This window comes from Physeter macrocephalus, chromosome 19 (assembly GCF_002837175.3).
Source record: "Physeter macrocephalus isolate SW-GA chromosome 19, ASM283717v5, whole genome shotgun sequence".
NCBI lineage: Eukaryota > Metazoa > Chordata > Mammalia > Artiodactyla > Physeteridae > Physeter > Physeter macrocephalus.
Window position 1 is genome coordinate 4547720 of NC_041232.1, and position 14621 is coordinate 4562340.

General features: G+C 37.3%; 2 protein-coding genes across 3 annotated transcripts in view; both read right to left on the reverse strand.

The window, feature by feature from the left end:
• HORMAD2 (HORMA domain containing 2) overlaps positions 1–14621 on the reverse strand; it is a 91402-nt gene that overhangs the window by 23798 nt on the left and 52983 nt on the right. The window lies entirely within an intron of this gene.
• Positions 7641–8968, reverse strand: LOC112064105 (serine/threonine-protein kinase PAK 1-like). Its single transcript, XM_055080539.1, is given in 4 exon segments — positions 7641–7733; positions 7848–8414; positions 8416–8719; positions 8721–8968. Coding segments are annotated over 4 exon segments (1212 nt in total).

Genomic DNA, 14621 nt, shown 5'->3' on the forward strand with positions numbered 1-14621 from the left:
GAAAGTTTGGAAGCTGGAAAGCAGATGGATGAGAGGTAACTAATGTAGCTGGTAACTTAAACCAGCAGTGGGGCAAACCAAGAACCATCCAAATGTACAGCAGTCTAAAGAATTTCCAGCATCAGGTACTTTTGAAATAAGGGATAAAGAGGGTGGGTAGAGGAGCTAAAATAAGACCAACTAAAAGACATTTATGAAGCAGTTGGAATCCTCAGACCCCTTCTTCAATTCTGCAAAACCAAACAGTTGCCCCTTGACCACCCAGGCATAAAATCGGAAGTTTATTCTCTGGGGAAGGTGATAGAGGTGTTTGGATAGTGGGATCCAAAGCATAGTTGAGGCAGGGTTATGGTACTGGAAATGGGGGAATTAAGTGAAACTATGCATACTGAATGTGGAGACCCTCAGCCCTCTATCTCTATTTGGCTCCCAAAACACTGGTGGCCAACACAGATTGAAGAAACTGACCAAGAGGAATGATTTAAAAATACAGATATTGAGCATTCCCCCCAAAGGCCTGATCATATCATTCTACAATGAAGGCCACAATCACAATCATCCACAAGCTCAGAGCTTTCTAGTCCTGCCCCTTTTAAGTATAAGCAGACAACCAAGGACTACCAGCCATCTTTGGCCTTCTGAGGAGACAGAGGTAGGAGAGGTGGATGGGGGTAAAGGAGGAAACAGCAAACAAATAGAAGAAACAAACAAAGACATACAAAGAGAAGAAATGTATCTAGAGATATCAATATCCTCTGAGATAAGAGACAATTCTGTAAGCATTAAGGAGAGCAGGATGCCGTAAAAAGGAACACTCAGAGAACAACAAAAGGCTCTTGGAAACAAAATACAATAGCACAAATAAAAACTCAACAGAAGAATAGGATTACGTTGAAGAGTTATCCACGAGAGCAGAACAAAAGCACAAGGATATGGAAAATTGTAGAGAAAAGATTTTTTAAAATAGAGTAACTATATACAGGAGGTCTACTATCTAAATATTAGGAAATCCAGAAAGAAAGGATAGAGAGTTTTGAGGGGACATAATTTTTATCAAGGAAATAATTCAAGAAAATTTCCCAGAACTGAAGGATCACCCAAGTTACCAGATTCAAACTGGCCACTGACTGACAAGCATAAATAATTAATGAAAACAGACCTATTATCAAGGCACAACATTATGAAATTTCAGAAATCTGAGGAAAAAGCTTTCAGACAGGAAAAAACAGATAATATACAAAAACTCGAAATCAGAATGGCTTGGAAATTCCTAACAGCAACACCAGAAGCTAGAACACAAGGAACAATGCCTCAAAATTCTCATGAAAAATAATTGTCCTCCTAGATTGTTATTTCCAGCCAGACTCTCAATCAAATATAAGGGTAAAATAATAATATTTTTAGGGCTTGTATGATTTCAAAAACTCACCTCCCATCACTCCTCTTCTCAGGAAGTTATCAGAGGATATGCTCCATGGAAATGAGGGAGAAAACCAAGAATAGCAAACAAAAGGTCTAACACAGGAGAGGCAAAGAATTCCCCAGAAATTGTTGAAGGTAGATTCCAGGATGAGAGCCAGGCACCAGAGAGCAACAGATTTGGTCAAAGGTGAAAAGCTCCAGGAGAAATTTCTCAGTGAGGACAAAATTATTGCTTCTGAGTATATTAGAGGAGACTTAGGCCAGCACTGTCATTAGATCTTTCTGTGATGATGGAAATGTTCTATATCTGCACTGTCGGATACAGCAGTCACTAGCCAGAGCACTTGAAATGTGACAAGTGTGACTGAGGAACTAAACTTATCATTTCACTTAATTACAATTAATTTAAATTTTAATAGCCACATGTGGTTAGGGGCTACCATTTTGGATAGTGCAGGTTTAGATAATCAGCGGAAAGTTTGGAATTGAATTAGGAATAAGTAGAGAAAAAAACTAAGCAAATGAAGAACAATTATTAACTGCAGAGAAAGCAAAAACTCATGCAAGAAAGGAAAAGCAATCATGACTTACTACATAACTCAGCTCTTTATAGAATTATATAGTTATAAGAATATAATGCAAATTATTGACATAACCCAAATTAAATTAAATATTGGGAGAGTATTAGGTGGCTTGTTTTATCTTATCTTCATTCACCAAAAAAGCACAAATATTTTCTCCAGATCAATAATTTTACTTCTCTACTGTGTTCTTAATGGCTACATAGTGCCTCATCTTATTGGTCTACCAAAACTTATTGAACCAAACTTTCACTGAGGGATGCTTAGGTTGTTTCCAATTTGGAACAATTACCAATAGGGCTTTAATGAGTAATACCATGGATTACCGCTTTTTAAAATTTAACTGTAATGAGGCAGAGTTTACATACTATTGTACATACTATTGCATCTATTTTAAGTATACATTTCTATGAGCTTTGATAAACCTATATATCCACCACCACAATCAAGATGGAGAACGTTTCATCGACTTAGTTTCCCTATTCCTCTTTGCACTAAATCCCCATCCAACCCCCACCCCTAGGCAAACATCAGTTTGTTTCCTATCATTTTAGATTAGTTTTGCTTCTAGAATTTCATGTAAATGAAATCATATAGTATGTACTCTTGTCTGACTTTTTTTGACTTTTAAAAATTCATTCACAGTTTTGCACAGTTTATTATCATTATTATTGCTAATACTAATTCATTGTACAAAGATACCACAGTTTGCTGATCCTAGGACCTATTGATGGGCATTTGGCTTGTTTCCAATAATAGGAGCTATTATGAATATAGCTGCTATGAACATTTCTGTTCAAGTATTTTTGTGATTACATGTTTTCATTTCTCTTGGATAAATAACTAGGAGTGAGATTGCTGTACCATATAGTAAGCATATGTTTAACTTTATAGGAAGTTGATAAAATCCTCTCCAAAGTGGTTGTACCATTTAACATACCCACCAGCAATGTATGAAAATTCCAAAAGATTTACATCCTTGCTAACACTTGATATTGTCGATTTTAATTTTAGTCATTCTAGTGAATGTATGCTAGTATCTCATTTTGGTTTTAATTTGTATTTTCCAGATGACTAATAACATGAAGCATCTTTTCATGTGCTTACTTGCCTATGGGTACATATTTTTTGGTGAAGTGTCTGTTCAAATTCTTGGACATTTTTAAAAATGGGGTTGTTTTCTTGAGTTGAAAATAATCTGTATAAATATCATCTGTACACATAAAAATTACATATCCTGAATACAAGTTCTTTGTCAGATATATGTGTTAAGAATATAGTCACCCAGTTTTTAGCTTGCCTTTTTATTTTCTTAACAATGTCTTTTTGGAAGAGAAGTTTTAAATTTTGATAAAGTCCAATTTATCAATATTTTTTCTTTTATGGTTAGTATTTTTAGGGAACTGCCTGAAAACTTTTTGCTGAACATTTTGTTTCCTTCTAGAAGTTTTATAGTTTTAGCTCTTACGTTTAGGTCCTTAATCTGTCTTCAATTAACCTTGTGTGTCGTATGAGGTAAGGATTAAGGTTCACTTCATATGGATATATGGATATCCAATTGTTCCAGCACCATTTGTCAAAAAGACTATCTTTACCTTGGTACCTTTGTAAAAACTCAATTGATTATATATGTGTGGGTATATTTCTGAATTCTGTATTCTGTTCCATTGATTTATATGTCTATCTTTACTACAAGGTCACCCTATCTTGTTTACTGTACTTTTAGTACCTTTACAGTCTTGATATCTGATACAGTAAGTTCTACAACTTTGTTCTTTTTCAAAAGTTCTATGTCTTTTCTCGGTCCTTTGCGTTTCCTTTTAAATTTAGAATCAGCTTATCAATTTCCACAAAAGAGAGGCCTGTGGAGTTTTGACTGGGATTCCACTGAATGTATAGATCAATTTGGAGAGAACTGACGTCTTAATCATGTCTTCCAATCCATGAACATGGTAGATCTCTGCATTTATTTTGGTCTTCTTTAATTTATCTCAGCTATGTTTTATAGTTTTAATTGTGTAAGTTTTGGCAAATGTCTTATTAATTTAGCTTTAAGTATTTCATGAATTTTTATGCCACTGTAAATAGTATTTAAATTTTTCATTTTCCAATTGTTCATTGATAGTATAGAGAAATACAATAGTTTTTTTGTGTGTTGACCCTGTATCCTGTGACCTTGCTAATTTCATATATTAATCCTGGTAGTGTCAGGATTTTCTGTGTACACAGTCGTGTCATTTTCAAAGAAATTTAGTTTTACTCCTTCCTTTCAAATCTGTATGCCTTTTATTTTTTATTCTTACTTTAATTCACTGACTAGGACCTCTAGTATAATGTTAAATAGAAGTAGTAAGAGTTGATATCCTATTTTACTCTCTACAAAGTGTTTAGTCTTTCACCATTATGTACGATGCTACCTTTAGGTTCTTTGTAAATGTCTTTTTTTAAATTGAAGTATAGTTGATTTATGATACTATATTACTTTCAGGTGTATGGCATAGTGATTCAGTACTTTTACAGATTATACTCCATTAAGAGTTATTACAATATAATGGCTATAATTCCCTGTGCATATAATATATCCTTGTTGCTTATCTATTTTATACATAGCAGTTCGTATCTCTTAATCCCAAATTTGCTCCTCCCCCTTCCCTCTCCCCTTTGGTAACCACTAGTTTGTTTTCTGTATCTGTGAGTCTGTTTCTGTTTTGCCTATATATTCATATGTATTTTTTTTTGGATTTCACATATAAGTGATATCATACAGTATTTGTCTTTTTCTAACTTATTTCACTAAGCATAATATTCTCTAGGTACATCCATGTTGCTGCAAATGGTAGAATTTCATTATTTTCTATGGCTGAGTAATGTTTCATTTTATATATATATACACGTATGTATGTATGTATCTCACATCTTCTTTATCCATTCGTCTGTTGATGGGCACTTGGGTTGCTTCCATATCTTGGCAATTGTAAATAATGCTGCTATGAACATTGGAGTGCATGTATCTTTTTGAATGAGTGTTTTTGTCTTTTCTGAACATACACCCAGGAGAGGAATTGCTGGATCATATGATAGTTCTATTTTTAGTTTTTCAAGGAACCTCCATACGGTTTTCCATAATGACTGCACCAATTTACATTCCCACCAACAGTGTACAAGGGTTCTCTTTTCTTCACATCCTCTCCAACATTTGCTATTTGTAGACTTTTTAATGATAATCATTCTGACAGGTGTAAGGTGATATCTCATTGTTGTTTTGATCTGCATTTTTCTAGTAATTAGCAGTGTTGAGCATCTTTTCATGTGCTTGTTGGCCATCTGCATGCCATCTTTGGGAAAATCTCTATTCAGTTCCTCTGCCCATTTTTAAGGTCAGGTTGTTTGTTTTTTTGATATTGAGTAGTGTGTGCCATTTATATATTTTGTATATTAACCCCTTGCCGGTCATATCATTTGCAAACATATTCTCCCATTCTGTAGGTTGTCTTTTTGTTTTGTCAGTGGTTTCCTTTGCTTTGCAAAACCTTTTAAGTTTAACTAGGTCCCATTTGTTTATTTTTGCTTTTATCTATTTTGCCTGAGGAGACAGATCTGAAAAAAATATTGCCATAATTTATGTCAAAGAGTGTTCTGCCTATGTTCCCTTCTAGGAATTTTATGGTTTCAGGTCTTACAAATAGGTCTTTAATCCATTTTGAGTTTTTGTATATGGTGTGAGGTAACATTCTCAATGTTTTACACGTAGCTGTCCAGTTTTCCCAGAACTAGCTGTTGAAGAGACTGTCTTTTTAAATTATTTATTTAGTTAGTTATTTGGCTGTGCCGGGTCTTAGTTGCAGCACATGGGATCTCCCTTGTGGCATGAGGAATTTTTAGTTGTGGCATGCGGGATCTTTAGATGCAGCATGCGGGATCTAGTTCCCTGACCAGGGATGTGGGATCTAGTTCCCTGACCAGGGATCGAACCCGAGCCCCCTGCATTGGGAGTGCGGAGTCTTAACCACTGGACCACCAGGGAAGTCCCAAAGAGACCGTCTTTTCTCCATTGTATATTCTTGCTTCCTTTGTCACAGATTAATTGACCAAAGGTGCATGGTGTAAATGTCTTTTATAAGGTTGAGGAAGTTCCCTTCCATTCCTTGTCTTCTAGAAGTTTCTTTTTAAAAAATTACAAATGTTGATTTCATCAAACACTTTTTCTGCATCTATAAAGATGATCATGTGGTTTTTCTCCTTTATTCTGTTAATATGGTGAGTTACATCGATTGATTTTAAAATCTTAAACCAATCTTGCATTTGTGGGATAAACCCCATATAGTCATGATGCATTTTTCTTTCTATATATTGCTGAATTTGATTTGCTAATATTTTGTTAAAGACACTTGCATCTATAGTCAGTCATGAGAGCTACTGGTATTGTTTGGTTCAGAGTTTTCTTTTCTTATAATGTATTTGTCTGGTTTTAGAATCAGATAATGCCGGCTTCATAAAATGAGTTGTGAAGTCTTCAATATTTTCTTAAAGAGTTTGTTTAAGATCAGCATTATTTCTTTAATTGTTTGAAAGAATTCACCAGTGAAACCATCTAAACTGGAGTTTCCTTTATGTGAAGGGTTTTAGTTACAAATTCAACTCCTTTATACAATATAAGATTATTAAGTTTATCTATTTCTATATGTGTCAGTTTGGTAATCTGTGTCTTTCAAGGAATGTGACTATTTCACCTAAGTTGTCCAATTTATCAGAATACAGTTTTTACAATATTTCTTTATTTTGCTTTTGATATCCGTGAGATTTGTAGAAATATTGATCTCTCATGCCTGTTATTGGAAATTTGTGTCTTCTCTATTTTTTAATCAGTTTAGCTTATTGGTTTATCAATTTTATTGATATTTTCAAAATTTTCCAAATTTTTATATATTTCCCAGATATATTGTTATTGATTTCTAATACAGGCATACCTCATTTTATTGTGCTTTGCAAATATTACGTTTTTTACAAATTGAAGGTTTGTGGCAATGCTGTGTGGAGCAAGTCTGTCAGTGCCATTTTTCTAACAGCATTTGCTCACTTCATGTCTCTGTGTCACATTTTGATAATTCTCAAAATATTTCAAATTTTTTCATTATTATTATATTTGTTATGGTGATCTGTTATCAGTGATCTTTTTTTTTTAGAATATTTTAATCTCCTTTTATTGAAGGAAATAAAACTTGTGCTGCAGAGGCAGTAGTACCTCAGAGCATGACAAGGTAGCCATTGGGGCTGACATGACAAGCCATAATGCTGGCCAGGGGTCCTACCATAATGGGAGGACCAAAACCACAAAGATAGCAGGAGGTAGCAAACATCCCCAACACCCAGTGCAGGCATTTCCATTTGCAGAGAGCTTGGCCATGCATTGTAAAAACAGGGTCCCCTCACAGCTGGCAGACTATCATCTCAGGCCAACAAATCCATCCAAAACTAACACGTAGTCTCAGATTTGGAGATTGTTCCCTTTGACCAAAGATTCAGGCCATCAGAAGATCTGAGTTAATCTTTTAGCTCCTTATTGCTGATGGAAAAAGAGGCTGAGTTCTTGAAACATCACATAGGTATAGCTGGACAGGTGCTGATGCCCAGCCTTGTTCAAGGCCCATAGGCCTTCCGTGTCACAACCTCTGGTGCCATCCAGTACGGTGTTCCCACCAAAGTGCTCCGTTTGCTCTGCTCTGGGGTGATCTGGGCACAGAATCAAAAATCAGTTAGCTTGACAGAGCCATCCATTCCCAACCGGATGTTGTCACTTTTGATGTCTCTATGAATAACTTGGCTCGAATGCAGAAACTCCAAAGCCTGCAGGCACTCACGGCACACAGCTGCAATCTGGCCTTCATCCATGCAGGTTTCTGTTACCACGTCTGTCAAAGAACCTCCAGCCAAATATTCCATGACAACCCATAGCTCATCTCCCACGAGGTAACTGTCCAAGTAGTTCACAATATTTGGGTTCTTGTTTTCCCTCATGACCAGGATCTCATTAATAATCAGCTGTTTCTTCGGCTGCTGCTGAAGGTTCATCTGCTTAATGGCCACCTCCTGTCCTGTGGCCACATCCATTGCAGTGTACACAGTGCCTGAAGCACCTTGTCCAATCTTCTCAAACCGTGTGTATTTCTTCTTAGGATCGCCCACACTCACTATGCTCCGTAATTTCTCCAAGATCTCCTCATCAGACATTTTAGGCTTCTTCTTCTGCTTCTCAGTATTCCGGGTCAGAGCATCTGGCGGAGTGGTATTATTCTCAGTAGGTGAAATGGGAGATGTAGCCACATCCCGAGTTGGAGTAATAGGAAGTGGTTCAATCACGGACAGTGTGTATACAGATTTTGTGTGCTCTGGGCATGGAGCAATCACCGGAGGTAGGGGTAGCATCATCATCATCATCTTCATCTTCTGAAACTGGTAGCACTGCAGGGGTCTCGGATACCGTCTTCAAGTTCAAAGTGTTAGAAGAATTATAATACTCAGCTGATTTATCTGTAAAGCTCATGTACTTCTGGCTATTGGAGGTCTTCTTCGAGTTATAAAATTCTAATACATCCAGGACAGCCTGCGGATTTTTCTTCTGCTCTGACTTAGTGATTTTTGATGTCTGAAGCAAGCAGGCCCACTGCTCTGGCATCCCTGTAAACTCACCTGTGACAGCATCAAAACCAACGTGAATCGTGCTCAAAATCTGAAGGAAGAGAAATCTCTGGCCGTTCCTTCTCCTTCTTTTTATTTGTTTTATCACCAGGTAAGATGGCTCGGTAAAATCGGTCCTTCTTTTTCTTCTCCTCTGGGTTTGCAGGCAGAGGTTTGGAACCGTAGTTTAGGGTTCCAGGATCTTTGCTGCCAGCTCCAATCATAGTGCTGGTATTTCTCATCGGAGGGGCTGGGGGTTTGTCTTGAATATCTAGGCCGTTATTCGACATTGTCACCACCAGCAGCAGCTACTGGTGGCGGGAGATGGCCCCCGCATCTCTGCCAATGGTTTCTGTAGCAGAGCCGCACCTCCCTCACACCTGGCGGGCCGCGGAACACCCTGGGCTCCACCCAGGTGGCTCTACTTGGCTGGGGCCGGGCTCCCAGCAGCTTGGCCGCCCCAACTCTGGCTCCAGGGCGCAGCACGCTCCCGCCCTCGCCTATCAGTGATCTTTTGATTGTTACCATTGTAACTCTTTTGGGGCACCATGAACTGCACTCATATAAGACAATGAACTTAATCAATAAATGTTTTGTGAGTTCTGACTGCGCCACCGCCTGGTCGTTTCCCATCTCTCTCCCTCTCCTCAGGACTCTCTATTCCCTAAACACAACAATATTGAAATTAGGCCAATTAATAACCCTACAATGGACTCTAAGTGTTCAAGTGAGAGGAAGAGTTGAATGTCTTTCACTTTAAATAAAAAAGTTTGTGTTTTTTTTAAGATTAAATAAAGGAAGGCATGTCAAAAGCCATACTAGGCCCAAAGCTAGGCCTCTTCTGTCGTCAAACAGTTAGCCAAGCTGTGAGAGCAAAGGAAAAATTTTTGAAGGAAATAAAAAATGCTACTCCAATGAACACATGAATGATAAGAAAGCAAAACAGTCTTGCTGATATAGAGAAAGTTTTAGTGGTCTGGGTAGAAGATCAAACCAGCCACAGCATTGCCTTAAACCAAAGCCTAATCCAGAGCAAGGTCCTAATTCTCTTCAATTTTATGAAGGCTTAGAGAGGTGAAGAAGCTGCAGAAGAAAAGTTTGAGGCTAGCAGAGGTTGGTTCATGACGTTTAAGGAAAGAAGCCATGTCCATAACATGAAAGTGGATAAAGCAGCAAGTTCTGATGTAGAAGCTGCATCAAGTTATCCAGAAGTTCTAGCTAAGATAATTAATGAAGGTAGCTACACTAAATAACAGATTTTCAGTGTAAATGAAACAGCCTTATATTGGAAGAAGATGCCATCTAGGACTTTCATAGCTACAGAGGAAACACCAATGCCTGACTTCAAAGCTTCAAAGGACAGGCTGACTCTCTCGTTAGGGGCCAATACTGCTGGTGACTTGAAGTTGAAGCCAGTGTTTACTTACCATTCTGAAAATCCTGGGGCCCTTAAGAATTATTCTAAATCTACTCTGCCTGTGCTCTATAAATGGAATAACAGGGCTTCCCTGGTGGCGCAGTGGTTGAGAGTCTGCCTGCCGATGCAGGGGACGCGGGTTCGTGCCCCGGTCCGGGAAGATCCCACATGCCGTGGAGCGGCTGGGCCCGTGAGCCATGGCCGCTGAGCCTGTGCGTCTGGAGCCTGTGCTCTGAAAAGGAATAACAGAGCCTGAATGACAGTATGTCTATTGATAACACTGTTGAGACCTGCTGCTCAGGAAAAAAAAAATTCCTTTCAAAATATTATTGCTCATTGACAATGTACCTGGTCACTCAAGAGCTCTGACGGAGATGTACAATGAGATTAATGTTGTTTTCATGCCTGCTAATACAACATCCATTCTGCAGCCCACAAATCAAGGACTAATTTTGACTTTCAAGTCTTATTATTTAAGAAATAAATTTCACTACAACAAAGGAAGCAAGAAAATATACAGTGGAGAAAAGACAGTCTCTTCAATAAGTGGTACTGGGAAAACTGGGCGGCTACATGTAAAAGAATGAAATTAGAACATTCTCTAACACCATCTACAAAAGTAAACTCAAAATGGATTAAAGACCTAAATGTAAGACTGGATACTATAACCTATATATTCATATGTATTTTTTTTTGGATTTCACATATAAGTGATATCATACAGTATTTGTCTTTTTCTAACTTATTTCACTAAGCATAATATTCTCTAGGTACATCCATGTTGCTGCAAATGGTAGAATTTCATTATTTTCTATGGCTGAGTAATGTTTCATTTTATATATATATACACGTATGTATGTATGTATCTCACATCTTCTTTATCCATTCGTCTGTTGATGGGCACTTGGGTTGCTTCCATATCTTGGCAATTGTAAATAATGCTAAGACAGAACACTCTTTGACATAAATCACAGCAATAATTTTTTGGATCCGTCTCCTAAAAGTAAAGGAAATAAAAGCAAAAATAAACAAATGAGGGCTAATTAAATTTAAAAGCTTTTGCACAGCAAAGGAAACCATCGACAAAATGAAAAGACAGCCTACGGAATGGGAGAAAATATTTGCAAATGACATGACCGACAAGGGATTAATATCCAACATATATAAACAGCTTATATAACTCAACATCAAAAAAACCAAACAACCCGATTAAAAAATGGGCAGAAGAAATAGACATTTTTCCAAAGAGGAAATGCAGATGACCAACAGGCACATGAAATGAATGAGTGTTTTTGTCTTTTCTGAACATACACCCAGGAGAGGAATTGCTGGATCATATGATAGTTCTATTTTTAGTTTTTCAAGGAACCTCCATACGGTTTTCCATAATGACTGCACCAATTTACATTCCCACCAACAGTGTACAAGGGTTCTCTTTTCTTCACATCCTCTCCAACATTTGCTATTTGTAGACTTTTTAATGATAATCATTCTGACAGGTGTAAGGTGATATCTCATTGTTGTTTTGATCTGCATTTTTCTAGTAATTAGCAGTGTTGAGCATCTTTTCATGTGCTTGTTGGCCATCTGCATGCCATCTTTGGGAAAATCTCTATTCAGTTCCTCTGCCCATTTTTAAGGTCAGGTTGTTTGTTTTTTTGATATTGAGTAGTGTGTGCCATTTATATATTTTGTATATTAACCCCTTGCCGGTCATATCATTTGCAAACATATTCTCCCATTCTGTAGGTTGTCTTTTTGTTTTGTCAGTGGTTTCCTTTGCTTTGCAAAACCTTTTAAGTTTAACTAGGTCCCATTTGTTTATTTTTGCTTTTATCTATTTTGCCTGAGGAGACAGATCTGAAAAAAATATTGCCATAATTTATGTCAAAGAGTGTTCTGCCTATGTTCCCTTCTAGGAATTTTATGGTTTCAGGTCTTACAAATAGGTCTTTAATCCATTTTGAGTTTTTGTATATGGTGTGAGGTAACATTCTCAATGTTTTACACGTAGCTGTCCAGTTTTCCCAGAACTAGCTGTTGAAGAGACTGTCTTTTTAAATTATTTATTTAGTTAGTTATTTGGCTGTGCCGGGTCTTAGTTGCAGCACATGGGATCTCCCTTGTGGCATGAGGAATTTTTAGTTGTGGCATGCGGGATCTTTAGATGCAGCATGCGGGATCTAGTTCCCTGACCAGGGATGTGGGATCTAGTTCCCTGACCAGGGATCGAACCCGAGCCCCCTGCATTGGGAGTGCGGAGTCTTAACCACTGGACCACCAGGGAAGTCCCAAAGAGACCGTCTTTTCTCCATTGTATATTCTTGCTTCCTTTGTCACAGATTAATTGACCAAAGGTGCATGGTGTAAATGTCTTTTATAAGGTTGAGGAAGTTCCCTTCCATTCCTTGTCTTCTAGAAGTTTCTTTTTAAAAAATTACAAATGTTGATTTCATCAAACACTTTTTCTGCATCTATAAAGATGATCATGTGGTTTTTCTCCTTTATTCTGTTAATATGGTGAGTTACATCGATTGATTTTAAAATCTTAAACCAATCTTGCATTTGTGGGATAAACCCCATATAGTCATGATGCATTTTTCTTTCTATATATTGCTGAATTTGATTTGCTAATATTTTGTTAAAGACACTTGCATCTATAGTCAGTCATGAGAGCTACTGGTATTGTTTGGTTCAGAGTTTTCTTTTCTTATAATGTATTTGTCTGGTTTTAGAATCAGATAATGCCGGCTTCATAAAATGAGTTGTGAAGTCTTCAATATTTTCTTAAAGAGTTTGTTTAAGATCAGCATTATTTCTTTAATTGTTTGAAAGAATTCACCAGTGAAACCATCTAAACTGGAGTTTCCTTTATGTGAAGGGTTTTAGTTACAAATTCAACTCCTTTATACAATATAAGATTATTAAGTTTATCTATTTCTATATGTGTCAGTTTGGTAATCTGTGTCTTTCAAGGAATGTGACTATTTCACCTAAGTTGTCCAATTTATCAGAATACAGTTTTTACAATATTTCTTTATTTTGCTTTTGATATCCGTGAGATTTGTAGAAATATTGATCTCTCATGCCTGTTATTGGAAATTTGTGTCTTCTCTATTTTTTAATCAGTTTAGCTTATTGGTTTATCAATTTTATTGATATTTTCAAAATTTTCCAAATTTTTATATATTTCCCAGATATATTGTTATTGATTTCTAATACAGGCATACCTCATTTTATTGTGCTTTGCAAATATTACGTTTTTTACAAATTGAAGGTTTGTGGCAATGCTGTGTGGAGCAAGTCTGTCAGTGCCATTTTTCTAACAGCATTTGCTCACTTCATGTCTCTGTGTCACATTTTGATAATTCTCAAAATATTTCAAATTTTTTCATTATTATTATATTTGTTATGGTGATCTGTTATCAGTGATCTTTTTTTTTTAGAATATTTTAATCTCCTTTTATTGAAGGAAATAAAACTTGTGCTGCAGAGGCAGTAGTACCTCAGAGCATGACAAGGTAGCCATTGGGGCTGACATGACAAGCCATAATGCTGGCCAGGGGTCCTACCATAATGGGAGGACCAAAACCACAAAGATAGCAGGAGGTAGCAAACATCCCCAACACCCAGTGCAGGCATTTCCATTTGCAGAGAGCTTGGCCATGCATTGTAAAAACAGGGTCCCCTCACAGCTGGCAGACTATCATCTCAGGCCAACAAATCCATCCAAAACTAACACGTAGTCTCAGATTTGGAGATTGTTCCCTTTGACCAAAGATTCAGGCCATCAGAAGATCTGAGTTAATCTTTTAGCTCCTTATTGCTGATGGAAAAAGAGGCTGAGTTCTTGAAACATCACATAGGTATAGCTGGACAGGTGCTGATGCCCAGCCTTGTTCTAAAAGCAGCTAAATTTTTTTTCCTGACTTTTCACTCTGCTCTCACCCAGCATGTGCCGTAGGAAACCTCTCAATGTTCTAAACAAGGAAAGAATGAGGGCAGCAGCCCAGGGGGATTTAGGGAGTCAAAAGCTGCTACATAGCCAAGACCATTTCACAAGAAATAGCATGGGGAACACTATTGGGTCAAGATCCTCCCAAACAGCTGCTAGAAGCATACACAAAGAAAAATGTGATAGCTCTCCCTTCCATATCAGGATCAGCTGTGCCAAAATCATGGTCCAGAAAAAAGAGCCATTTCATGTCCTGGAAGAATATCAACCCCCTTGGCATTCCTCAAGCTATTCCAATTTTCAAGTACAACAGTGTGTTTGGGCAGTTTTGAAATAGAAAAGCAACCACTAAAGAAAAATCTCAACCGACTACAAATTGATAATGTTATAAAGCCAAAAATTTATACAGTCAAGAACTGATTGGTGGGGGAAGGATTTTGCTATGTAGAAATAGGAGTCCAAGGGTTTATTCATATAAGCCCTTGATCATAAACCACCCTCACATCCACAGATTGGGAGCAAATTCCTTATTTTAAAATGGCCATCATCCGATTAGTCAACTGCAGTTCTC